Genomic DNA, 25263 nt, shown 5'->3' with positions numbered 1-25263 from the left:
AACTTTTACAACATCACTTGTGCTACAAACATGAGCTCTAACTCATAAAACTCTAACTTGTTTAGGAAGTCTGCTATTATTTTTTTAAGCGTTTATATTTATGGTTTTCACCTGATGAGCAAAAAAAACAGTTTATTCTAAGTTTATTCTGTTTATTCTAAGCTCACACGCTGAAGTTTCAAAGTGTTTACAACATGTTTTTGCTGTTCTTGTTGCATTTACACGGCTTTAACCAGCAGATGTTCTCAGCATGCTATGTTTCGAGTGAATAGCTAGTGTAATCGATCTAATCTAACAGCGAATTTAGCTGACAAAGTCAATATAGTAGAATAAAAACAACGCCTAGTCTTGTTCACTGCAACTTCAAAGGAAGCAAGACAATGTTGTCGAAACTAGGGCTGGATACCTGAGGTAAATTCATGTTACACTGTTTTCTTCTCACCATTTATTCTGAAGGTATGACCAGTTGTTTGCCATATAACCATTTTCTTTAAAGTATCCTTGAAAAGGGGGGTTAACTTGGCAAACAGTGGTGGCTTTTTCCGGACCTCGGAGATGAACTTTTCCGCAAAGTTGTCTGCCATTTTAAATGCGCCAGCTCTTAAATTAATGGATTCTGTTTGGCTGTCTGTGCTTTATCGTTCAACAGCTGGAAAAAAATAGTTCTGAAAGTGATCCCAACGATATATTTTCTCTATATCATTATAGCTGTTGTGTGGACAGTGTTTTATATTTAGAATGATTTTTAGAACTATATCTTTATCGTTATCTTTTTATAGTTATCATTCTTGGTGTGAACAGGCCTTTAATGTTTGTTTTTTTGGGGGGGAAAAAAAAAAGTCTCTTATGCTCATCAAAATTATGCATTTATTTGATCAAAATTAGAATAAAAATAGTAACATTGTAAAATATTATTGCAATATTTTACTAAGCAACCACCTACACCCTAGTAACATGGTAAAAATAACTTCATTGTGACCAAACAACAGCATATTGCCAGCCACCAACCCTAGCATCATAGCTACTCTTTCACAGACAAGAACTAGTCATATATTCTTCGTAAAAATGCTCACCGTTTACAGAAATACCAACATTAAAAAGCATTAAAACCATTTTAAAAATCCAGCAACTCAACTATATTTTACTCATTAGTAAAAGTATTTTCCGTAATATAGGGTGTATTAAGAGCAAACCGTGCAGTATCACCATAGTGCACTTAACCTTGCTCCAGGGGGATTGCCTAAGCAACAAGTGTACTGTGAGTCACTTTGGATAAAAGCTTCTGCTAAATGACTACTTAGTGTTCAGCATGTGATTACCAACATATTAAAGTAACATGCCACAATCAATTTAAATACAGTAAACATATATGAAAGCACACTGGCTAGAAACCCAAGCACTGATGTAAAGCAGAAGCGAGAACAGATGATTTGTGCTCTACATGCATGTTTTCACAGACAGTCCTGAGTGTTGCTGAGACCAAACGCACTCCTGTGATTGTTCTGTTACGACACCTAATGTGTCCCACAATCCCACAGTGACCAGCACCAACTGCTCTGCAGATTGAGAAGTCTCGCAGGCAATGCAGCCTCATTAATTTAGCATCCTAAGACACTTTGGCATATTTCAACACGTCAAAAGTGAATGATTAAATAGTGATTATATATAAAAGGCTAAAGTGGCTAAGTCTTTATATCTAGAGAGGAACCAAAATCAATTGATTCTGTAAAGATTCACATCTTTGTCCTTACGTTTCAGAATACACAAAGTCAACTGAGGAAGGCAAGAAACTGGAGACGATCTCTGTGTGACAACAGATGCTCTTAGTTGCAGCCACGGCAATAAACAAACTTTCTTAGCTTCACCGTGCTCATGAAGGATTTACGTTGATGCAAGTTTGGCGGCCTTAAATATTTGTTAAGTAAACATTAAACAAAACTTTGGACAAACAACATTAGCAAACGTATTCCAGGAATCTAACAACCTGTGTACACTTGAGTGGGACTTTGGTGACATGCACAGAAGCAAGAAATGCTCGATTATTCTGCACTGCTCTGAGGAAGAAGGAAAAGTCCGGGACAGATCGCTCGTCAGACAGAGAGTCATCCGAGATGGCGTCCTAGAGGCTCGTCAGACATTTTGAAATCTATCATAAACATATTCATTTAGCTAATGACATGAATTACCTGTCAAATGAACCTGGCACAAAGCCGAAGTAGGAAAGAAGCCAGATAATGCCACCCTCATTACCAGTGAAAACCTCAATCAATGAGCATCAAGGGAACCAACAACCTTCAAGAGACACATAGAGAAAGGAATGCACATACTAAGCACTAACAAAACCTTTAGAGCCATTTTGTAAATGTCTCCTCATGCTACACTGTAACAATGTTTTATAAAAGCCTCATAAATGTCTGGTGTAACATCATATTGAAAACTCAGTGGCATCAGTAATGATTGCATTAATTCAGCATTTTTGCCTCAACTGCAGAATAAAAAATCTTAGAAAAACGTGTATGCGTGTGTGTCTCAGTAACTGCTTGTTCTGACACAAACATTCAAGCACTTCATGAGTCATATTTAACATTCCAGAAAGTGACGGTGTATCATAGTGCACAAAACATGCTTTCCATTTTCCTGTTGTTTGAGTGTTTGTACAGCAGAAGAGGTTTATGTTTGGCTGTTATACGTCGCTCTGTCCCAGACCTGTGATTGACCGAGGCTGTGTTTACCTGAAAGTCAGTCCTTTTCAACAGCAGTAGACGACAACATAACACAAACATGAACATCTGCTGTGCTACAGGCCACCATGGAGATCCTGCTCTGTTAGGTCACAAATGTGCAGTCTACTAAAGGCTAGGTAACTCATTTAGTTAGGTGCAAACAGTAAGTTTTTTGTTCAGGTTTAACAGGCATTTATTTGTCCCAATAGCACCAGTGGATTTGGACTTTACACTGACACCTGTCGGTCTGGATGCATGAAGTTGTTTACAAAGCTATTTGTTTATCTTTCAGTTTTGTTCAAAGTTTTTTCCCCCCTGTCTCATACTAAAAACATTAATAAAACATTCTTATTCTTACAACCTTGGATTTAATCTTAATGATTTTTTTCACATTGTTGGTAGTTAAGTAGATGGCTGCGCTTTTGTACTTTTTTTTCGCTCTCTACAGTGGCTGTTACATATTTATGCTTAGTGAAGTGTCTGAAAGCACTTTATAAAATAAAGATAATATTTTAATAATTATTATTAGTAATAATCTACTGGACGACACAGCTGGTCATGCAATCGCAACATGACAGTGCCCATAAGGAGGTGAACGGCTTCACCCAGAATTAAACAGTTTGGTCTAAAAAGACTGATATCTTATGTGAGAATATATCATTCTCAAATGCTTTGTTTGTCATTAGGGACAAAACTTTTCTAATTAGCAAACAATTACTGAGTGCGCATTTAAGAAACTGACAAGTGATAGCATAAAAAATGCTACTTAACATTTAAAAAAAAAATGTTACTGAATCAAACTAAATATATTAGGTTAAACCAACAAAAGTAAATTTAAGGGTAAGATCAAGTAGAAATAGCTCTTTACTGTAACTGCAGGTTACCACTTTTTATAGCATAGTGTGTTGTGATATTTCAACATCAAGAGGAAATTTGTAAGATACAAATCTAAATAGAACAAAAAGACATGCTGATCAAAGATAAACGTTTACTGTCAAAGCTGACAAAAACAAAGCATCTAAAATTAGATTCAAGAGCCTTTTCTCATCATTGTCACCCTGTTTCTATTTTAATACCAGCAAAGTGTTTATGTCAGTTTATTCAACTGGCTATGAAAACTGTCCCTCACAGACAGCGCTAAAGAAACATCATTATTTCAGTTGTCATAATCAACTAGCTTTTTGCATGACAGATGTGCAGTGGGCCTGAAGGGGCGGAGCTACATTATTGACCGCAATTTACAGGTTTTGCTCGGATGCGTTTGTTCACTCAGGTGCGGCAGGTGCGCGCGCGGGGAGCTGGCTTATCGCGAGCCTCGCTGTTGCTATGGGTCGGCAGCTCCGTTGCCACGGCGCCAACAGGCGACGGCTGGAGGCCCTGGATGGAGGGGGATCTTGTAAAGGGAAAAGACTTGAGGCTCCGCGCTTTTCGCAAGCGTTAGAAGCACGCAACCTGTGGAGACTGCTGCGCCACACCAGCTGTCTCACAAGAAGGGAAATTCAACAGATGCACACGAGAATGAGGGGGCATGACTGATAGTGCTTCTTTTCACCATTTGAGATGCTCTGAACAGAATAATCACTGTGAACTGATGCGCCGATGACACCACCCCGAGTTCATTTGAGCTGTGATCAATGCAGTCTGGCCACACAAAATATTTAAAAGGGCATTTGAAGTCTGAAGCAGCTGACAGGATAATCGATTGACATCTGTGTGCGCGTCTGTGACCACAGGATACATGATCAAGCCGTGGCGTGTCCATAAGCCGCCGAACGAGCCAACCAACAAGTTCATCAACTACATATACGCATTTCCCTCCAAAATAATAATAGAATATCAGTTGGGCATGAGCGGTTATATTTCATGTCATTTGTTGATCGTCCTCCAAAAGCGATTTCAGTGCGCATAGTGTGTTTGAAAATGGAAAGGTTTGGGTACACCCCCGCGTCATGCCCATGATAATGCCAACACACTCATCATACACCCCCCAAACACATCCATATGGCACACACACATAGTTTTCAAACAGAGGGAAGACAAATAGAGAAATTACCTTGATGGTTTTCAAGGGTGTCCTCCGGTATGTACATGTTTTTGCTTTCATTTACCATATATGTGGTCCAGCTTTATCCGAAGGTGAATGAAGAAAAGGTTGTAAAAAAAAAGAAGGGGGTAGGAAAAAACAACCCAAGGGAAAGAAATGAAAGAAAAAGGGGGGAGAAAAAAATGAAAAACGCAAAGCGTAAGATATTCCTTCTCTTGCGGCTTAGTTAATATTACCTGATCCCCATTATGGAGCTAAAGATCAGGAAAGGATATTCGCAGGAACCACCTAAGAAAACGAACCAGTGCATCTTTGGAACATCCGGGCCCTACCTAAGAAACATGATACCAGCGCCGCTTGCTGATAATCGATAATCAAATCGGCGCGATTCGCTCGGAAACGGTTCGAAAAGGATGCTGCAACAGCCAGAAGAAGCGCAGGAAAAGCGGGCGTAGTTTCAGAGACCGTTTCAGAAAGCGCAGCAAAAGGTAAAAGGTGTGTATATTCCAGATCTCACGGGCTTCAATCTTCGCATATGATCGACTCCATCTGAGATGTTCCACAACACAGGCGTAGTTTGCGTCGCGCCTCGTTAGGAAATAGAGTGCAGAATCGGCCGCGTCCAGTCCATATTGGAGAGAAAGGGGAGTAGTCAGTCTGTGGCCCTGCGGAGAGAGAGCGCACACCACCAGCCTCTCTGCAATGATCTGACGACCAAACCCCCTCCCCTGTAGACTCCCTGACTGCTTCCAGATGTGACTGCGCTAGAAAGGAGAATAAATCCTCCACGCTTTTCCACACGGGCTGTATCTCTTGAGGGAGAAAGCAAACTTGGGAAAATCGAGTCAAATCAGCTCTAACACAGTGAAGCGATTCAATCTCTTTTACAGTCCAGAATCATCTGAGAAGGTGATTTGTACCACAACGAATCTGGTGTAAATAGGCTCACCGTCACGGCTCCATGCACCATGTTTAGACATTATCCACTTCCTGCTGGCTGCTGGGATGCCACTTGAATGGGTGAATGTGGAGTTCCCCAGCAGCAGGTGTCGGACTGATTTTTCCCTACAGCTGAGCTTTAACCGACCTGATCTTCACATGGCAGGACAAGCTGCTTCCTGAGGACTGGCGGGCTCTGATAAAGGGGACGATGGGGGCCTGGGAATTTCTGCAAGATGACTGAGAATCTTTCATCAGCAAACGGCCTAGTACGAATTTAGCAGGCCCTTCCCTGGTCCCTCCCTCCAGCCATGAGAAAACTTCACATGTCCCAAGAGACACCCCTGGCCCCAGATTATCCTTTCTCTCTCGCGCTCACTCTCTGTGCATCAGAATTGCAGATTTTGAATATTCAATCAGTCAGAAGAATCATAATGCATGTAGAGGGAAGACAACACACTCAGAACTGCAGGTTTTTTAGATGTTCCCCTGGATGAAGGAAGGCTCTCAAGTTCACGGACGTTCAATCTACGGCCAAGTTCTTTGATTGAATTTGGCTTTGAACAAAAGTTCAAGACAGAGGTCAATGATTTCCCTTCAGCATCCTCAAATAATTGATTAACTTTGGTATGTTTATACAAAGCACAGAGGAAATGTTGACAAGTGCCACCCTGTAATCAAGAGCTTCTGGGAATCCAGGGATCTAAAGAATCACGGGCAATGGTACAAAAAGGAAACTGGTTAATTCGCCGCTTCAAAGATTGCAAATGTCCTCCCAACATTTCAAATGACAAGACTAATCATGTCTGTCTGCACACTGAACATGATATACAACAGGTCGTGCTCTACAGCAACAGGCTACATGATCCTTGTACTGACACTATAATTATATTAATTTACTAATTAACTAAACATAACTGAGTCGACACATCCACTTCCTTTCTGTACTGATTCTTATCCCATTTGTCTCCATGTAATGAGAATTAAGTGTACAAAACAGAAAGGTTTTAGCCCTAAGGTAAATGGTTGGTAATTGATAAAGTCTCGCTGGCAAGTTTTATCAGCTGAAACATACACGTGTACATAAATTCAAGATTATTTTTAACAACATTACAAAACTGCACACGGGCTGATGTGTTCTCTAGAAAAGGTTCAAAATCCTGCCGAGAACGATGTTAAATTACGAGTCATTGTGTAGTGATGCCCCCTAGTGGCTTAAGAGTAAAGTGTTGTTGGGTAAATTGTCTAGATGGTAAACTGACTTGGGAAAGACCATGGGAAAGACTAGTTTGACAGTCACCCTGAAGCAACCCTGGTGTTTTGCTCAAGGGCACAGTAGTACCATTCAGTTTATAGGTTTTCCCTGATGTAACCTTAATGTTTATGTAATGTTTTTGTTTATGTTGTGTTGGCTGGCATACTAGTGTAGTTGTACAAATGCATTATTTGCAGTGAGACATGATGCGTTTATTCAGAACCTGAAAACCATACTTGAGTAAAAGTACTGATAACTTACATTGAAAATGACTCCACTACAAGTTACAAGTAACCAATTCCAATACGATTTGAGTGAAAGTCTTAAAGTATCTGATTTTAACACTTATTTTACTCATGCTGAATATAGGATCAGAGATGCACTAGTCCCGAGAGACATGCCAGTGAAAATAAGACACAATTGATTTGTAAGTTGAGAAACCAAGTGTATTTTCTAAAAACAAAATAAAACAACACTTCAATGTTGCTATAAATCAAGATTGAAACAACAACCTTTTAAACGTCTACAAACTCTCAAGTCTCAGTTGAGATCAAGTGCACAAAAAGGTCATAAGTAAACCAATATCCTTCAAAACGGTCTTGTCAGTATAGCGGATAAATAAAATGTTAAGTCTACTGTATGAGCTGGTTTGAGCCTCATCAACAGCTGCACTCATTTCCTCATCTAATAAATAAAACATCTGTGGTCAGCAACTACCTGCTAATGGACTCACATTCATGTAAAGTGTCCTTGTTGACAGGTTGTGGGTGAGTAAAGGCAAAATGCACAAGATATAGTACCTTCAATGCCCTTAGATGACAATATTGCTTCTTTATATCAAAAACGAACTGCTGCAGAAAAAGTTAGCTGCCATGAAAAATGTAATTTGTAATTGCGTTACTCATCACAAATGTAGTGGAGTATACATTTACTTGTTCAAAAATGTAGTCAAGTAGAGAGTAAAAGTTGCCAATATCTTTGATAGAACAACTAACAAGTAGCCAAAAAGATACTTAAGTACAGTAACTAATTACATTTACTCAATAAATGCAGATGTGTAAAGTACTTAAGTCAAAAGTGTTAGATACTATGGGGAAAATATAGAGATAAAATAAATATTTACAATCATGTGATTTTTCAAAAGTACAATTAATAAAACACGAGGGGGAAAATGTACACCTTTAAATAACAATAACAGAGGTTTGCCTTTATTAAAACTGCAGCAAGACAGTAAAGCTTCTGGATTTAGAAAGAATATTCCAAACAAAAACTTAAAACTTAAAATTGTCATGCCTACCAGAGCAGGGATAGTGCAGGAATGCAGAACAGTGGCCCTCCAGGACCAAGTTTGGACACCCCTAATGTAAATTAAAAGTCTGGCGGTCTCAGGTGAGCTCAAGCCAACTGTAGGGGGCGGTGCTTCAGGCTCATCGGTTATTCAGCCTCATTGATTACTTTTCCTGTGTGCGCACCCTCTCAGCGATCAGCTCGTACTGTCTGCTTGTCAGCGCAAACATGGCGAGAGCGGCAGCGGGACAGGAGTTAGACAAGTGAAATAAAGCGCTATATTCTGATTTTACGGAGTTGCAGAGCATTGAAAACATATACCAGTAGACCGGAGGGTGAAATAAAGTGCCTCGGTGCTATTTTACAGAGTTGAGCCTCGTTTTAAAGGAATTTTAGGATTTGTGCGATATTTTAAGTGCAGGTAAGTTTCACTCCAGTTCGATCTACAACAGAGCTGCAGCTCACCAAGGCCTCTTTTATTCCATTTGTAAAATTGTAGATGCATGAATTATTCCATTATTAGTGGTACTTTCTAAAGCAAGCATCGGCGTTACTATTATTCGTACACGGTTGGGGATTTGGGCAAATTGCTAATCCGCAATATGAAACTTCTGTGTGTACTTTCACGCCTCAAATCCAGATGCGCTATTATATGTTCTTAACTAAGCAATAGGATTCACGGATTGCAGTGAAGGAGGGACCCAAATCTAGCAGCCAGAATACATCAAAATACTTGGGGGTGGGACAAGTAAATAACCAGTCAGGGGTGCGTTTCCCGAAAGCATCGTTGGTGAACCATGGTCGTAAGTCCCATTGAACTCTATTGGTAACGACGGAACTTGCGACCATAGTTCGCTTTGGGAAACGCACCCCAGAACACCACAGCAACCGCATAGGATCTCCTTTCCAAGTACACTTCATCATGGATGTGAGTTTAAAAAAGGCCTTCTTTATTCCATTCATTTCATCTATAAAAATGCAGCCCTGATTTGTGTAAGTTTCTATTAAACGTATTGATATTCACAACTATTATCTTTTATTTAATTAATAAACTTAAACAAGCCTACTTTTATCAAATATTTAAATGTATGTGTATCATTTTAAAGTCTCATTTATTATTAAATTTTATATCTACATTTTTAGAGTTAATAAAAAAGCATACTGTTGAAACACAACTGGGCTGGTGGAGATTGTTGTCGGTAGAGCATTTGGTCATATATGAGACATACATGTACAAAACAATATGCAGAAAGTACATTTTACAAAACAATACAATGTGCAAAACTGGAATATATTTCAAATAAAAGGAGATTTCTGCGCAAATATTCCTAATAGTCTATGGTGATGTGTATGGAAACAATTGCCTGAGGAGTAATATGGTTACTGTAGACTTTTTATTGAGGAGCCTGACAGCTGCTGGAAATAAACTCTTTGATTTGAATGTTTTAGATTGTAATCTCAGGCATCTGAGTCTGAATGTTTAAATGTTTTTATTTATAGAACAGGGCTGGAGCCATGACTGCAAGCGCAGGAGGTGGCGGGAACTGTTTATCCATGAGTCTGTCTGCCCTGAAGAGACTCGACCCTTATATCAGCAGCATCACCGACCTGGCCAGCCAAGTAGCACTCTACACCTTCAACAACACCTCTAATGAATGGGTAAAACAATGATATCAACACCAATAATGACAGTATTAATGGGTAGATGGATTAATTACTAGCTATAAATATTAATGATTATAAGTAAAAATGTTGGACTTGTTATTTAATGCTAGAATTACTTCTATTAATATATATACTTATATACATTCTGTATGTATATGTGTGTTTTTTTTAAATATTATTTATATATATAATATACATATATATATATATATATATATATATATATATATATATATATATATATATACACACACATACTGAATGTATATGTGTGTGTGTATTTTACATATATATATTTTATATAAAATGTTAATTTTTTTTTTTTCTGCAGGAAAAGACAGATGTGGAGGGAACTCTCTTTGTATATAACAGGTTTGTATGTTTTCAAATGTTTTCAGCAGTTCACACACACACACACACACACACACACACACACACACACACACACACACACACACACACACACACACACACACACACACACACACACACACACACACACACACACACACACACACACACACACACACACACACACACACACACACACACACGTGGTCCTGAATCAGAGCCCTAGAAATCTAAAGTGGTGCCAAGGGTCACAGAAATAGCCTGCATGATATTCCTCAGCCTTCTGATATAATACACTTGACTGTACTAACACTGCAAAACTCCTACTCACAGATTTTAGCTCCTTCAGACTCATAAGGTTTAGTTTCCCACTCATGTTGCGAGTTTTAATGTAAGTTTTCTGTGCATCAGGCTTGCCTCCCCCAGGCACGGCTTCACCATCCTGAATCGCTTAAGCATGGACAACCTGACCGAACCCATCACTAAAGACTTAGATTTCCAGCTGCAGCATCCATTTCTCCTGTACAGGAACGCTCGCCGTAAGTTGTGAAACAAAGCTCAAATGCATCAGAGTAAAATATTTTAAAGAGTAAAACTAAAAATGTAAAAAAATAAATAAGTAAATAAAAAGTTTTTATAGTGATATAATAATGCACATAGCCAGAAGTATGTAGATTTAGTTGATTGATTGTTCAAGTTGTTTTTCATAAATGATTCCTTACATAATGTGGTGAGAGGAAGGTATTTGTGTTATAACAAAACTCAATGTACATTTGCATTAATGCATTTGACAGTCACTTATCAAAAGCGACTTGCATTGCATTCAAGATTTACATTTGATCAGTTCTTGAATCTCCTAGGAATCGAACCCATATCTTTGGCGTTTTGCTAGTGCCAAGCTCTAACGCTTGAAGTATTTCTTGGTCTACGCTTTCAGGGAAATGTAAAATTCTGGTGGTCAGCACTCAGCAAACACAATTATTTTCTGTTTACATCTGTTATCAAGACCCATCTTGGGTGTTCTCACAAGTAATGTGCATTTAATTTGCATAAACTTGGGTTGAGTCTGGTGAGTAGGTGGTTCTTTGCTGTTGTTCAAACATATGAACGTTTAAGTCCCCGGTATACTTCGTTTTCCACGTTCTCCTCTTGCACAGAAGAGGAAACCTTTTAAAGTTACTTCATAACTATTGAATGCAAGTGGATCTTTGTTTTGAAGCACTCAAATCACTGTGCATCCATGCACAAGGCTGCAAAGACACAAAAATCAGACATCAGCCAACTGTGCTAATGACAAATCACATCACTCAGACTGTTTACAAGCTGAAGCAAAATGTGGGAAGGGAAGTATACTTTGGGCTTTATGAGTGCAATGGTTTTGACTACCTTGAATGATGTTGAGGTGAATGAATTTCAAAATGTTTTGGATCCCATTTGGGTGTGTATTTTGCAAACATTGTCAAACGGATGGCCTGAAACGGATGTTAATACCAGGTGTAAACAGGGCAGGGAGCACACGGTGGGCATCCATTCAAAAACTGGAGAACTTAGCAGTAAGAGTGTGTCTGGATTGAGCGAGCTGTCAGACTTGCGTCTGTGTGTGTATGAGATCAGAGATCGCTGGCAGGCGTGCCTGCATGAGAGGCTCCAGAGCCACAGTGCCTTATATGGTGCAGAGAAGTGTGTGTGTGTGTTTCTCTTCCAGTTTCCTGCCAGCATCACAGAGCCGACCAGCCATTCGTGATTAGATAACAAGCCCCTCTCACACGCACACATGCACAAACTTCCAAGGAAATTCATGATAAAGAGTCCTGCAAATAGAGTGCATGCGAAAAAAAACTTAGGTAGTTCAGACTGATTAAATGACTCATTGTAGATCCTGATGTTTCAGATAGTCCAAAACTGATGTTTGAGCTTTGCAGTGATGGTAAAAATCCATGCTACAAGTAACTGTCTAACGGGAACTGCCTCCGTGTCCGCATGTAGAAATTATTTGTCACCAAGTGGTTATTATCTCTGCTGCCTCAATGATAGAATGTTGTGAGTGGTAGCCAGAGCCTTGCTTTGTGGTTGTAAAGATGTTTAAAGTGGTCGTTAGTCAGTGTTGATACTGTATGCGACTACTAAGGTGTTCTGGCTCATTCTATGGTGTTCTGGGTAGCTGCTTACAGAAAAAAAAAGCCCACCAACAAGTTTCAATGATAAAGAGTTCTGCAGGGATAACATAATTTTGTAGGCCAACCTGGAAGTTAGCATCACTCCACAAAGAAATTTTCCAGAAATTATTATTGTAGAAAATAAGCTCTGCAACCAACAAAAGTTTTTTCATCAAGATAATCTTCACAAATTAGGTCTGAATTTTCAAAATTATACCATTTATCTCTTAAAAGATAATTATACTACTACTAATTATACTACTAATTACAATATACAATACACTAAGGATTGATGAGCTGCCGTTTGTGCATTAGTTTTGCCCAATACCGGAGAAACCGGCATATCTTCTGCTTGTTCTTGAAGGATTAGTTCACTTTCAAATGAAAATTACCCCAAGCTAGTGTTGTCAAAAGTACTGGTACTTCGGTACTGAAATTTTGAAAATGTGACGATACCAGCATTTCTGTAGTACAGGGAGTACCAAGTATCCGGGTGTATTCGATACCCACTGATAGGGCTGTGCCAGAATTTTATGTGAATATGACATGAGTGAAGCACACAGCTTTGTTTACAGAAGAAATAGGCTAATAGGTGAGAAATTAGATGTGACATGTGACTCCATACATTTAAGCTTTGCCGGCTTTGTATGCTGTTTTGCAAATCGCAATCTGGTCACCCAATTAGCAGAGAATTTAACAATATTCCATTAGTTATTCCACTGAACATGGAATCTATTTCTTTTCCCAAATCTTCACTCATGCAGGGGATTATAAACATCTCTTCCTTTGTTTTGCTTTTAGACCTATTATATTAGCATTCTTTACTGTGGTAAAGTAGTAAGAAAAACACCGTAAGACAGAAGCCTTTTTGCTTGCACGTCAATTTGTATTTAACACAGTTTGTGCTTGTTATTAGACTTTATAAGGCGCGTCAAGTTTATTTGTGTAGCGCGTTTCACACACGCCGTCGATTTTTAGTTTTGCTTTCTCTGGCAGCGTAAAATCAAACATAGCCTTAATGTCTGAAGATAAAACTAGCTCTTCAGACCTTTACAACAAGTGTCAGTTGCTTGTAACATCAGGAGATAACATGAAGATATTATTAAATAGAAATGATCTCTTTCCTGCTCGTGTCCCACATCCCTCTCAAAGTGCAGAACAGCTATATGACACATCTTTGTGTGAAAATGTTTTCCAGATAATTTACTCACCCTCATGTCATCCAAGATGTTCAGGTCTTTCTTTTGTCAGTCGAAAAGAAATGAAGGTTTTTGATGAAAACATTCCAGGATTATTCACCTTATAGTGGACTTCAATGGCCTCCAAACAGTTGAAGGTCAAAATGACAGTTTCAGTGCAGCTTCAAAGGGCTTTAAACGATACCAGATGAAGAAAAAGGGTCTTATCTAGTGAAACAATTGGTCATTTTTGAAAAAAATACAACTGTATATGCTTTATAAAAACAGATGATCATTTTGCACATGCTTCCGCTTTCCGTATTCTTCAAAAAGCTTATGCTGTATGTCCTACGCCTTCCCTATTCAACTTGCGGAACAAACATGGTGCCGGTTTAGTTTTTTTCCATAACACAAACATACACATGCTCGCTCCAAATATTTATATGTCTGATTACCATCATATTTAATGTTTTTAAAAATAGGCTAGTTAAATAAAATAGTAAAATAGTTCCAAAAGATTTTCCTGTGGTACCGAAATTGGTACAGAGAACCATAAAATTGTGGTACCAACTACTGGAATTTTGGTACCGTGACAACACTACCCCAAGCTTTACTCACCCTCAAAGGATTCCTAGTTGTATATGACTTTATTCTTTCTGATGAACACAATCGGAGAAATATTAATAAATATCCTGACGCATCCAGGCTTTATAATGGCAGTGAATAGGGCTAATCCCCCGGAGCAATGTGGAGTACACGTTTATGATGGATGGATGTAGATGGAAGCACTTTCTTCAGCTCATACTCGTGAACCCTATTAACTTCCATTATAAAGCTTGGATGTGTCAGGATATTTATTAAAATATCTTCAATTGTGTTCATCAGAAAGAAGAAAGTCATATACACCTAGGATGGCTTGAAGGTGAGTAAAGCTTTGGCTAATTTTCATTTTCATTTGAAAGTGAATTATTCCTTTAAAAGCTGAATAATTCCAAATTATTAATTATTTTGACTGCAAAATACAACAAAGAATATCGTTTAGCGCGTCAGTTCTGTGTGGTATGTAAGACACTCTCTCTCTTTGCATGTGTGAGAAACGCAGCACTCTCAGCAAAGTGGCGATAAGTCATGCGCCTTCACACTAGAGTTTGCTGTACGACGTCAAATACAAGTACGCTGCGCATCCATTGAGCTGAATTGGGGGAAAAAACTCAAATCTCAAGCCTTATGCTAAACTTACACACACACTCTTGACATTTAGCCGTCCAGAGTGATGATTTAGTCGCATATGCGAGTAATTACTCCCATTGTACAGGGTTTTAAAAGTGCAAAAATAAACACAAGGCTGTGAAAGCGGACTAGTTAGTCGATGAGCTTTCAACGTGATGACATTTAATGTATCCGACTACCTCTATCACCCCATTTTACAAATTGTTTGCAAAACCATTCAAAAAACGTATTGGCTTAAAAAAAAAAATCATTTACAGGTTTTTAGAATCAAGACAACAATAAATATCAGTATTGTAATTTTACAGTTGTAAATGTAAAATAAAATTATTATTACTATTATGATTTTTTTAAATACTATATATTTTGTTTTAGTAACTTTGTTTAACAAACTCTGTAAGTTTGGTTTTAAAAAAAAAAATTGCAATGTCAATTTTTTATTAGAAAAAACACAATTATATTTTTTTCCCCAAATCATGCAGTCCTAATTTAAGGTATTGTTCATGTCTGTTGCACAAACGGTTCAAGAGTTACTTTTCAATACTTAGTTGGTTAATAGATTAATACTTGGTATGGGTAATAATAATGCCTTTACAAACACTGCTAATGAGATTTCAGATGGGAAGTAAGATCTGCACTGTCCATCTTCTACACAACGCTCTCCCTCATGTGTCGAGGGTGCTGGATTCTGTCAGCTCGTCTTTTAAACAAACTAAGTGTTGTGGCTGTGATTTGTGATGGTGTAGCTGGAGACTTTCAGCAGGACTGTTGAGTATACACAGCTCTTACCTCCTGGCCGCACAAACGTGTAGCCCAGCTCTCTCTCCGACACAAGCTTTCCTTTGAACCGCACCTCTACTTCCTCCTCCAGTCGCTCATGCTTCAGTCTGCGCTGACTGAACAGCCCCCGCAGCATCTTCTTTCTCTTTCTGAGATTTCAATCCTCAGCAGAATGAAGCTTTGGTCTGTTTGAAGTCAGTCAGAAGTTCACAGTGTCCTCAGTGCATGTGTGGATTCAGCTCCATTCAGTAAAACATGCAGCAAACGCTCCTGCACTCTGTCTGACACGAGCGAGGGTGTACAGTTTGGGTCTCTGTTTTTCTTTTCTCTTTGTTGTGTTTTGCTAAGTTCAGCTTCAAAAGCATTTGTAGTGTCCTCTCATCCCTCTCTCCGTCCTTCTTCTTGTTCTCCTCCCCCTCTCTCTTTCAGATGTGTTCCTCGGTTCCCAGGCAGTATTTTGTTTGGGTTTTTCCCCAGGCGCTGACTGACCCATGTGGTGCTCTCTGCTCTGAGAATGAACGGTTGTGGATACAGCACCAGCCCTTTCTCTCTTTTTCTTTCACGCACTCTCTCTCTCTCTCTCTCTCTCTCTCTCTCTTACTGCTCTGGGTTTTTTATCTCTCCGCTACTTCTAGAGGTGAATGGAACAGGTCCTGATTCAGCTGTCAGCACCAGGCTCTAAGTTTAGTTCATGAGGGATCATGAGGAAACACAGTCTGAACCCATCACTGAAATCTCTTTGTTGTTCCCAATATGGTTGTTCATGAAAATGGCCAGTGACTGTTGATACAAGCATCTGAAGACTTCATCTTGGTGTTTAAAGACATTTTGTGTATTGGCACAGCAGTTGGCTCCAGTTCTGCTTGGGCACTTGGGAGTTTGGACTGTCTGGGAAAGGAATGTCAGCTAGAGTGTAGTGTGTGTATGTATGATGGCATTTTGAGTGCATGTATGCTGTCAGTTTCACTGGTTATTCTGATCATGTGTTAAACATTTGTATTTTCTTCTGATCATGATTGGTTTTGATTTAAATGTGATTGATATTAATATTAATCTGTGTATATATTTATTGCCAGTGTCCATCTACGGCATCTGGTTCTATGATAAAGAAGACTGTCAGCGTATAGCGGAACTCATGAAGAAGTGAGTTTTTCCCTCCATTTGCAAACTCGCACAACTTTCTCTGCTCTCACTTGATGATTCTGGTTCTGATTTAAATTTTAATGTTTTTTTTTCTTTCAGAATATTTCTAATAATTAAACCTTACACCATAACAATACATTTGAGACTGATTCAATGCTTTTAACTTAACTATTCATTACAAGAGCCTACTTATAAGATTCATTAATTACCAAATTGGGCTACACTTGTTATGCTGCAAACGACAAGGACAATGCAACAAAAAACAACTTGTATGCTTTAATGCAGAGGTGTCAAATCTTGCTTCTAGAGGGTCACTGTCACTGTTTAAGCTACCCTGTCAATTATCTTTTCACAGTTAAAATTTAATTTTCTTCTGCATTGGAGAGAAATGCAGTAACCTGTTGGGTCCCACTTTATATCAGGTGTCCTTAACTACTATGTACTTAAATCAGAAAATAAGTACAAATTACTTATTGTGTTCATACTGTATTGCAAAACACTTTCTGCTATTGAGGTGGGATACGGGTAAAGTTAGGGACAGGTTTGGTGGTATGGTTTGGTATGGTTAAAGTGTAAGGGATGGGTCAACAGTGTAATTATAGATGTAAATACAGAAATTATTTACAGATGTAATTACATGCAGGTATTTTAAAAAAAATATACGCACAATATAAACATGTATGCACACAATTAGTGCACTGTATCAAATGATTAACTTTAATGTAAGTACATGGTAGCATAATATAAAGTGAGACCACATGTTGATCTGTCAGTTGTGGGTCTTTCATGTAGAGAACTCTCCTCTTGTATTTACATAATGATGCATTTAAAATCAATGACCAAAAGTATCTTTATAAAAGTTCACAATGCTGTTGCAGATTAAATATAATGTGGATAATATTGAAAAAGTATCTTTTTGTCAAGTTTGATACTGATTATTAATCTCTCAAACCCCTTTAATCGAAAGGTGCATTCACGCCATGTTGTAATTACCGAAATTACAAGATTTCAACTTGTAAAAAGCATTCACATCCTCGTAGAGCTCGTAATTACAGTTTGTTAGATGTGAATTTTATGAGAGCTCCTACCTTTACCACTTGACCACCACAGACCTGACTGCATTGATAGTGTTGCCATAGAAACACGTAATTCCCAGTCCGAGGATGTTAACTGCTTCGAATGGAATGTCACGTGTTGTCATCTCGAGGCTACGGTAATTACTGAATGCAGCAAAATCTCTCTGCTTAACCGTCGGTCTCGGACATTTGCCATGTTTGTAGTTTTTTTAACACTTTTTATTCGTGTTTGTAGTTCTAATCAAATCCTCGTCCAACGTACAATGGTTTGTGGGCAATATTATTTGTTAGAATGGATCTGCACTTTAGATTCTAATCGGAAAAAGTAGACCATCCAGGTACCTTTGGAATACTTATTTCAACATAATACGATTTGGGACACACTAAATTCTAATTTTGAAAACTATTTAGGATGGATAGCATGCAAATTGAGAAGCAGCATCTGTCTGAATGTGGCCCTCCAGGAGCAGGATTAGATATCCCTAGTTTAGCAGCACCCAATCTTTTTCTCTCATCACAATAAGTTTCTACTACAAGCTTACAAGTTGTCTTTGTTATTTTGTTCTTTTTGTGTCAGAGGAAACGTTAAGTATTTTTTATACTTTGTTCCATTTGGCATAAGTTCAAAAGCTGTTAACAAAAGGAAAGATCACTACAATCCTTTGCTTCCTGTATAAAAAAAAACAAAAAACAAGAATAAGTTCAACAAGAACTGGTTGCTTAATTCTAACCCTAGCTCTCACTTTCTCACAAACACACTAACTCTTTCTTTATGTGTGTGTGTCAGTTTGGCAGGGCAGGAACAGCAGTTACAGCAGCAAATAGCGACTGGCTGTGTCTCTCCGCGATCAGCAGAGCAGGGCGTGGATATAATGCAGATGCTCACTAAAGCACGAGATGACTATGACAAGGTGAAGCACACAAGTCTTAAAGTCTTTTCTTGCACAACTATTAAGGTGCTTCATATGCACTAGAGGTCACCAGTGCACAGTACACTTCTCTAACTTTTTTTTTTTTTTTACCCCTTTTATTTCTTTCTTTCTATTTAAGGGAAAACTCAGCGAGCCAAAAGAAATTGGCAGTGGTGGTATCATCTATGGAAACCCCCATCTGATTAAACCCATTCCCCTCAAACCAGCACAGGATGCACACATTCAGGGACAAACACAGCAGGTGCAATCTCTCAGCATGTTTGTGACTCAGTTTGTTATCTGTAAATGGTTGAATGTAAAAAAAAAGTTTTACTCTCTCTCAGGATGGAGAAATGGACTCAAAGCGCCTCTCAGTTGTCACTTTGTTTGGTGCTCAGTCAAAGCCGGACTCTGTCTCACCACAGCCCAGCTCAGCTGTCAGCAGGGTTGGCCCAGCACGGCCTGCAGTGGCCCGCTCGCTGTCTTATGATGATCCTTCTCCGGCAGTTGGCGCTGTGGTGTCCAGCACCCCCATGCAGCACTGTCCAGCCATCCACAAGCTCATGTCTGGTTCGTTGCTGCAGCCTCTATCTGAATCCCCAGAGAAACGTCTATGTGAAAACGGGGCAGCCCAGAACCAGCCCGACCCAATACAAAAACTGCTAATGAACCCTCCTCCTATGGCAGGGACCCCAGGGATGCCTTCCTTACAATTAAATCATGGAGAGAGTGGGGTGGGGCCCCTAATCCACCCTATGCCTAAAGCCTCAGGGTCGGCACCGGCTCAGCACCTGATTTATGTCCCAACTAAAGCGCCCACTGCTGGAGTGGCAGGGAATGTGGTGTCGCCTCATGAGCTTCTGCAGAGGCTCACATTGGTGCAGCAGGAGCAAGAACTCCACCCACGTCAGGAGCTCCTTCAGCCCAGTCTGACCACCAACAGCTCCAGTCTCAGCAAAACCAATCCGACTCAGGTAAAATAAGTCAGTGTCAGTTATCTTGATTAAACTATTTGGGAATCTTTAGGCATCTGTTGCATGTATGACATCTTCAACTTTCAGATAATTAGTAAGTCATTCTGCAGCATCCTGTATCTGTAACCTGTGATTTAATGTGTGTGTGTGTGGGTACAGGTGATGTCACCACAGCGCATTCCAGCAACTGTAGCCCCCAACCTCCTTCTGTCACCCAGTGTGTTCGTCCAGACTAAAGCCACAAGAGCAGAACCAGAACCAGCTGAACCCAGAGCACTTAGCAAGACTCAACTACAGGCCACACTGCTCCACCTCATCAAGGTCAGAACCAAACCCATGTCCATCTGGATTATTCCAACATTAATAGTATAATTTAGAGAAGCACCAGCATTTTTGACTTAAAACACAGTTTGACTTAAAGCACAGCTTTCTTTATAAAAAATAAATTTGATAAAAGTAGTGAAAACAGTAATAATGTGAAATTATTCTAACTCTTTATATTTGAGTATATTTTAAAGGGGTGGTTACATGTTTTTTTTTTCTAGGCTTGATTGTGTTTTGGGGGCACAGTTTAACATGTCTTAATGCTTCGTTTTTTTTTTAAATGCTGTATTTTTCATATATTTTATCTTTATTCTACACCTCTGTTTCCACTGTCATATGAACGGCTCGTTTGACTTCCTGCTTCTATGAAGCCACTCCCTCCGACATGCGCAATGTGCTCAGATTGGTCAGCAGGTTGGTTACTGGCCCAGTCTGTTGTGATTCGCTGAAGCGTCCGGAAACGCCACGCCCCTTACCATTCTTAGTTACGCGCTTAGGTGGAAAGTAAATAATACCGCCTACATTGCTGTATCAAATAGAGCCAAATCAGACCCAGATGAAGAGGGTCAGGCAGAACCTCTCCAATCGCAGCTTTTAAAGGACGTTTATGAATGGTATTTAATTTAGTATTTGTGTCAAAGTGTTTAGATAAGCTGTCACTGCTGTTTGTTAGCTTTCAATATACAGTTTTATCCTGATTAAAGCTTTACTGTAGTAAATACATGCCTGAGTAGTCGCATTTTTGTAAAGGTAGTGTTTAATTTATAGCATGAACAACTGTTTGTCTATGAACATAGAAGTTTGTTGGTGTTTGTTGCACTAGAATTTAGCTAACTGGCTTGCAAAAACGGGTTGCTCTTTGTATTCGTCCTAGATGCATTAAAAATAGCAACAGAACTATAACATTACGTTTAAAAGACAAACAATAAAACGTACTTACAGTTTGGGGCTGATAAACAGCAGCTTCTGCTTTTAAAGTGGGAACTGCTTCTTCTTTCAGTAATAGCTTTTGTGTAAATCCAGCATTGAACTCGTGTAGATTCTGGAAGCTGTCTTCAGCACCGCATCCAGTGTAGAAAATATCACAGATTATAATGGGTTCTATATCTTTTGATGTGTCGCGTCGCACAGCTCGCGTTCGGTGTAAACAACTCTTCCGCTTTCATTATGCTGCGCCACATGGCCTCGCCCACTTTGTTGCGTGTTCCCGGGGGCAGTGTTTATGTTAATAGCAAGGGTTTATGATGTCACCAACCCGGGAAGAAGCTCGTTGTAGTCTAAATCGGTCGTTTTTGTAGGCAATAAACTGCCATAACTTTAAAAGACAATATCTCTGTTTGCATTGAACTTTCAGCGCTGTAACTTTGCGGATACTGTTTATGCTCAAGCAGCAACATTACACACTAACTAAAGTTAAAAAAGTGAAATTGCATGCAACCACCCCTTTAAAATGTGATGGCAAAGCTTTCAGCAACCATTACACTCTAAAATATGCTGGGTTAAAATCAACCCAAGTTGGGTTTAATATGGACAAACCAAGCAGGTTGGGTTAAAGGGCACCTATTATGCCCTCTTTCACAAGATGTAATGTAAGTCTCTGGTCTGGTCAAGTTTCAGCTTAAAATACCCCACAAATTTGCCCCTATTTGGGGGTGAGCAAAAACATGCCTTTTACTATATTACTATATTGCTGGCTAAAAAATAAATCCAAAACTGGTTGAAAAAAAAAATGGCTGGGTGAAAACAACCCAATCCCTGGTTTTGTCCATATTTAACCCAGCATTTTATAGAGTGTACTCCAGTCTTCAGTGTCACATGATCCTTCAGAAATCAATCTTGATTGCTGAAAACAATTCTGCTGCTTAATTTTTTGTGGAAACTGTGATACCTTTTTTCAGGATTCATTGATGAATAGAAAGTCCCAAAGAACTGTTTATTTGAAAAATATTTTGTAACATTATAAATGTCTTTACTGTCATGCAGTCTAGTGCTTCCCTGATTAATAAAATTCATTAAAAAAAAAAGCTTACCTACCACAAACTGATGATAGAATGGTAGTATATATAACATTAATAGATTTTTGTATTTTCTGTTTAAGTCAAGAAATTGTTTTTGCATGACCTATTGTTGATTAAATGGGACCCTCAGTTTTAGTGTGTTGCTGCTCTTACAGTGCTCTACCTCTAATGCTTTGTCCCTCTGTTTCTGTGATTCAGAATGATGCCTCATTCCTGGACACCATCTATGAAGCATATGTCTCCCGGTTTGCAACAGACTTCAGCTCAAAACCATTCTAAAGGAGGAACACCATCTGAGCGTGTACATTTACATGCAGCTTTCACGCTCTGAACACATATCTGCAGCCCATCTCAGGACTACCCTGCTCTTCTGAGTGTAGCATCCAATGAGTTCAGCTCCTCAGCACCAGATTCACAACAGGAAAACCAGTTTGGTTGCAAGCAAATTGTATCATCTTCATACTCTAAATTGAATTTTCTGAATGTCATATCAGCTTTGAATTTTAGATGTTTTTCACAAGTGGGAATCTTAAATATTTTTTATTTCTTGGAAGGAGAATTTTATAATGGAAATTTAATTGAGCTTTCAGACATCAGGGCTGGAAATGGCTGTCTGTTAAGATGGAAAGACATTCTCCTTTTAATGAAGGCATTTTTACCTTTGCATATCTAAACAGACCCACAAAAGAAGGAAAAAACAGGACCCTAGTCTCAAGTATAATAGAAGTAACATGACGAATGACAAGACAAACATGTCTTTTCTTGGTTTCTATCATCTTCATATTACAGCTGACACAGGCAGAAACCATCTTCACCCCTTCAGAAGTCAGCAGGAATAGTTTATTCATTTTAATCACATCTTTAAATTGAATATCAATTATGTTTAAATGTACAAACAAAAGTGTACATATATATATATATATTCTATTTTTCTATGGTGTGTTACTTCTGTTCTTATATCAACATGCTGGAATATTTTTAGGTTTAATTTTTTTTTAAAAAACAAAACCCAATACCATGTCATCAGTGTTTCCCAATCAACGGGTTTAAAATTTATAACTATTTTTACTTTCTTCCATTTGTTTTTCTTAATAAATAATATCCCAACACCCCATATAGTGTATGCTCTCTAATCTTATTTGTTATCTAGTTCTGGCTTTATAATGCTAAGTTATGGCTTAGTAAAATTAAACATGCTACACATGGATCAGTCATGGCTGAAGACTGTTTGAAAGGTTTTGGAATACACTACCATTCAAAAGTTTAAGATCGGTAAGATTTTTGTCTGTTTTGAAAGAAATTAATACTTTTAGGAAGTATTAAATTGATCAAAAGTGACAATATAGATATTTATAATATTACAAAAGATTTCTATTTCAAATATACAAACCCGATTCCAAAAAAGTTGGGACACTCTACAAATTGTGAATAAAAAAGGAATGCAATAGTTTATAAATCTCAAACTTATATTTTATTCACAATAGAATATAGATAACATATCAAATGTTGAAAGTGAGACATTTTGAAATGTCATGCCAAATATTGTCTCATTTTGGATTTCATGAGAGCTACACATTCCAAAAAAGTTGGGACAGGTAGCAATAAGGGGCCGGAAAAGTTAAAATGTACATATAAGAAATAGCTGGAGGAACAATTTGCAACTAATTAGGTCAATTGGCAACATGATTGGGTGTAAAAAGAACCTCTCAGAGTGGCAATGTCTCTCAGAAGTCAAGATGGGCAGAGGATCACCAATTCCCCCATTGCTGCAGCGAAAAATAGTGGAGCAATATTAGAAAGGAGTTTCTCAGAGAAAAATTGCAAAGAGTTTGAAGTTATCATCATCTACAGTGCATAATATCATCCAAAGATTCAGAGAATCTCTGTGCGTAAGGGTCAAGGCCGGAAAACCATACTGGATGCCCGTGATCTTTGGGCCCTTAGACGGCACTGCATCACATACAGGAATGCTACTGTAATGGAAATCACAACATGGGCTCAGGAATACTTCCAGAAAGCATTGTCGGTGAACACAATCCACCGTGCCATTCGCCGTTGCCGACTAAAACTCTATAGGTCAAAAAAGAAGCCATATCTAAACATCCAGAAGCGCAGGCGTTTTCTCTGGGCCAAGTCTCATTTAAAATGGACTGTGGCAAAGTGGAAAACTGTTCTGTGGTCAGACAAACTTTTTGGAAAACTGGGACACCATGTCATCCGGACTAAAGAGGACAAGGACAACCCAAGTTGTTATCAGTGCTCCGTTCAGAAGCCTGCATCTCTGATGGTATGGGGTTGCATGAGTGCGTGTGGCATGGGCAGCTTACACATCTGGAAAGGCACCATCAATGCTGAAAGGTATATCCAAATTCTAGAACAACATATGCTCCCATCCAGATGTCGTCTCTTTCAGGGAAGACCTTGAATTTTCCAACATGACAATGCCAGACCACATACTGCATCAATTACATCATCATGGCTGCGTAGAAGAAGGATCCGGGTACTGAAATGGCCAGCCTGTAGTCCAGATCTTTCACCCATAGAAAACATCTGGCACATCATAAAGAGGAAGATGCGACAAAGAAGACCTAAGACAGTTGAGCAACTAGAAACCTGTATTAGACAAGAATGGGACAACATTCCTATTCCTAAACTTGAGCAACTTATGGTTGTCCCCAGACGTTTGCAGACTGTTATAAAAAGAAGAGGGGATGCCACACAGTGGTAAACATGGCCTTGTCCCAACTTTTTTGAGATGTGTTGATGCCATGAAATTTAAAATTTAAAACAACTTATTTTTCACTTAAAATGATACATTTTCTCAGTTTAAACACTTGATATGTCATCTATGTTGTATTCTGAATAAAATATTGAAATTTGAAACTTCCACATAATTTCAGTCTGTTTTTATTCACAATTTGTACAGTGTCCCAACTTTTTTGGAATCGGATTTGTATTCTGTTCTTTTGAACTTTCTATTCATCAAAAAATTAAGACCGTTTCCACAAAAAAATATTAAGCAGCACAACAGTTTTCAAAATTAATAATATAAAGAGTTTCTTGAGCAGCAAATCAGCAAGAATGATCTCCGAAGGATCATGTGACACAAGACTGGAGAAATGGCTGCCAAAAATTCAAATTATAATAATATTTTATAATATTATTACTGGTCAAATATGGTGACTCTAAGACTTCAGAAACATGAAAAAAAT

General features: G+C 38.7%; 2 protein-coding genes across 16 annotated transcripts in view; one reads left to right on the top strand and one right to left on the bottom strand.

The window, feature by feature from the left end:
• The window catches only part of cacna1c (calcium channel, voltage-dependent, L type, alpha 1C subunit), a 152720-nt gene extending 136059 nt beyond the window's left edge, over positions 1–16661 (bottom strand). For 7 of the 15 annotated variants that reach the window (XM_067392123.1, XM_067392121.1, XM_067392122.1 and 4 more), the window contains exon 1: positions 15615–16660. In XM_067392123.1, the coding sequence (XP_067248224.1) occupies positions 15615–15741 (127 nt within the window). In that variant the 5' untranslated portion in view covers positions 15742–16660. Of the gene's footprint in view, positions 1–4776; positions 5372–15614 lie in introns of those variants that run through there. The other 8 variants (XM_067392127.1, XM_067392114.1, XM_067392116.1 and 5 more) reach the window with 3 other exon arrangements.
• Positions 8471–24823, top strand: dcp1b (decapping mRNA 1B). The gene is made up of 10 exons (XM_067392134.1): positions 8471–8669; positions 9749–9907; positions 10245–10285; positions 10676–10803; positions 16682–16748; positions 18612–18735; positions 18875–18997; positions 19080–19709; positions 19869–20030; positions 22250–24823. Exons 2-10 carry the CDS (start codon positions 9764–9766, stop codon positions 22328–22330), a joined length of 1500 nt encoding a protein of 499 aa, XP_067248235.1. The 5' UTR covers positions 8471–8669; positions 9749–9763; the 3' UTR covers positions 22331–24823.
• Positions 24824–25263: the final 440 nt, after the last annotated feature.

The sequence above is a fragment of the Chanodichthys erythropterus genome, chromosome 8 (assembly GCF_024489055.1).
Source record: "Chanodichthys erythropterus isolate Z2021 chromosome 8, ASM2448905v1, whole genome shotgun sequence".
NCBI lineage: Eukaryota > Metazoa > Chordata > Actinopteri > Cypriniformes > Xenocyprididae > Chanodichthys > Chanodichthys erythropterus.
This window is presented reverse-complemented; position numbering and strand designations above follow the sequence as displayed.

Bases quoted from the DNA above. Each gene is read 5' to 3' on its own strand.
- dcp1b (XM_067392134.1), top strand. From the start codon at position 9,764: ATGACTGCAAGCGCAGGAGGTGGCGGGAACTGTTTATCCATGAGTCTG. The intron at 10,286-10,675 runs GTTTGTATGTTT...TCTGTGCATCAG, and splicing joins ACTCTCTTTGTATATAACAG to GCTTGCCTCCCCCAGGCACG. The intron at 16,749-18,611 runs GTGAGTTTTTCC...TGTGTGTGTCAG, and splicing joins ATAGCGGAACTCATGAAGAA to TTTGGCAGGGCAGGAACAGC.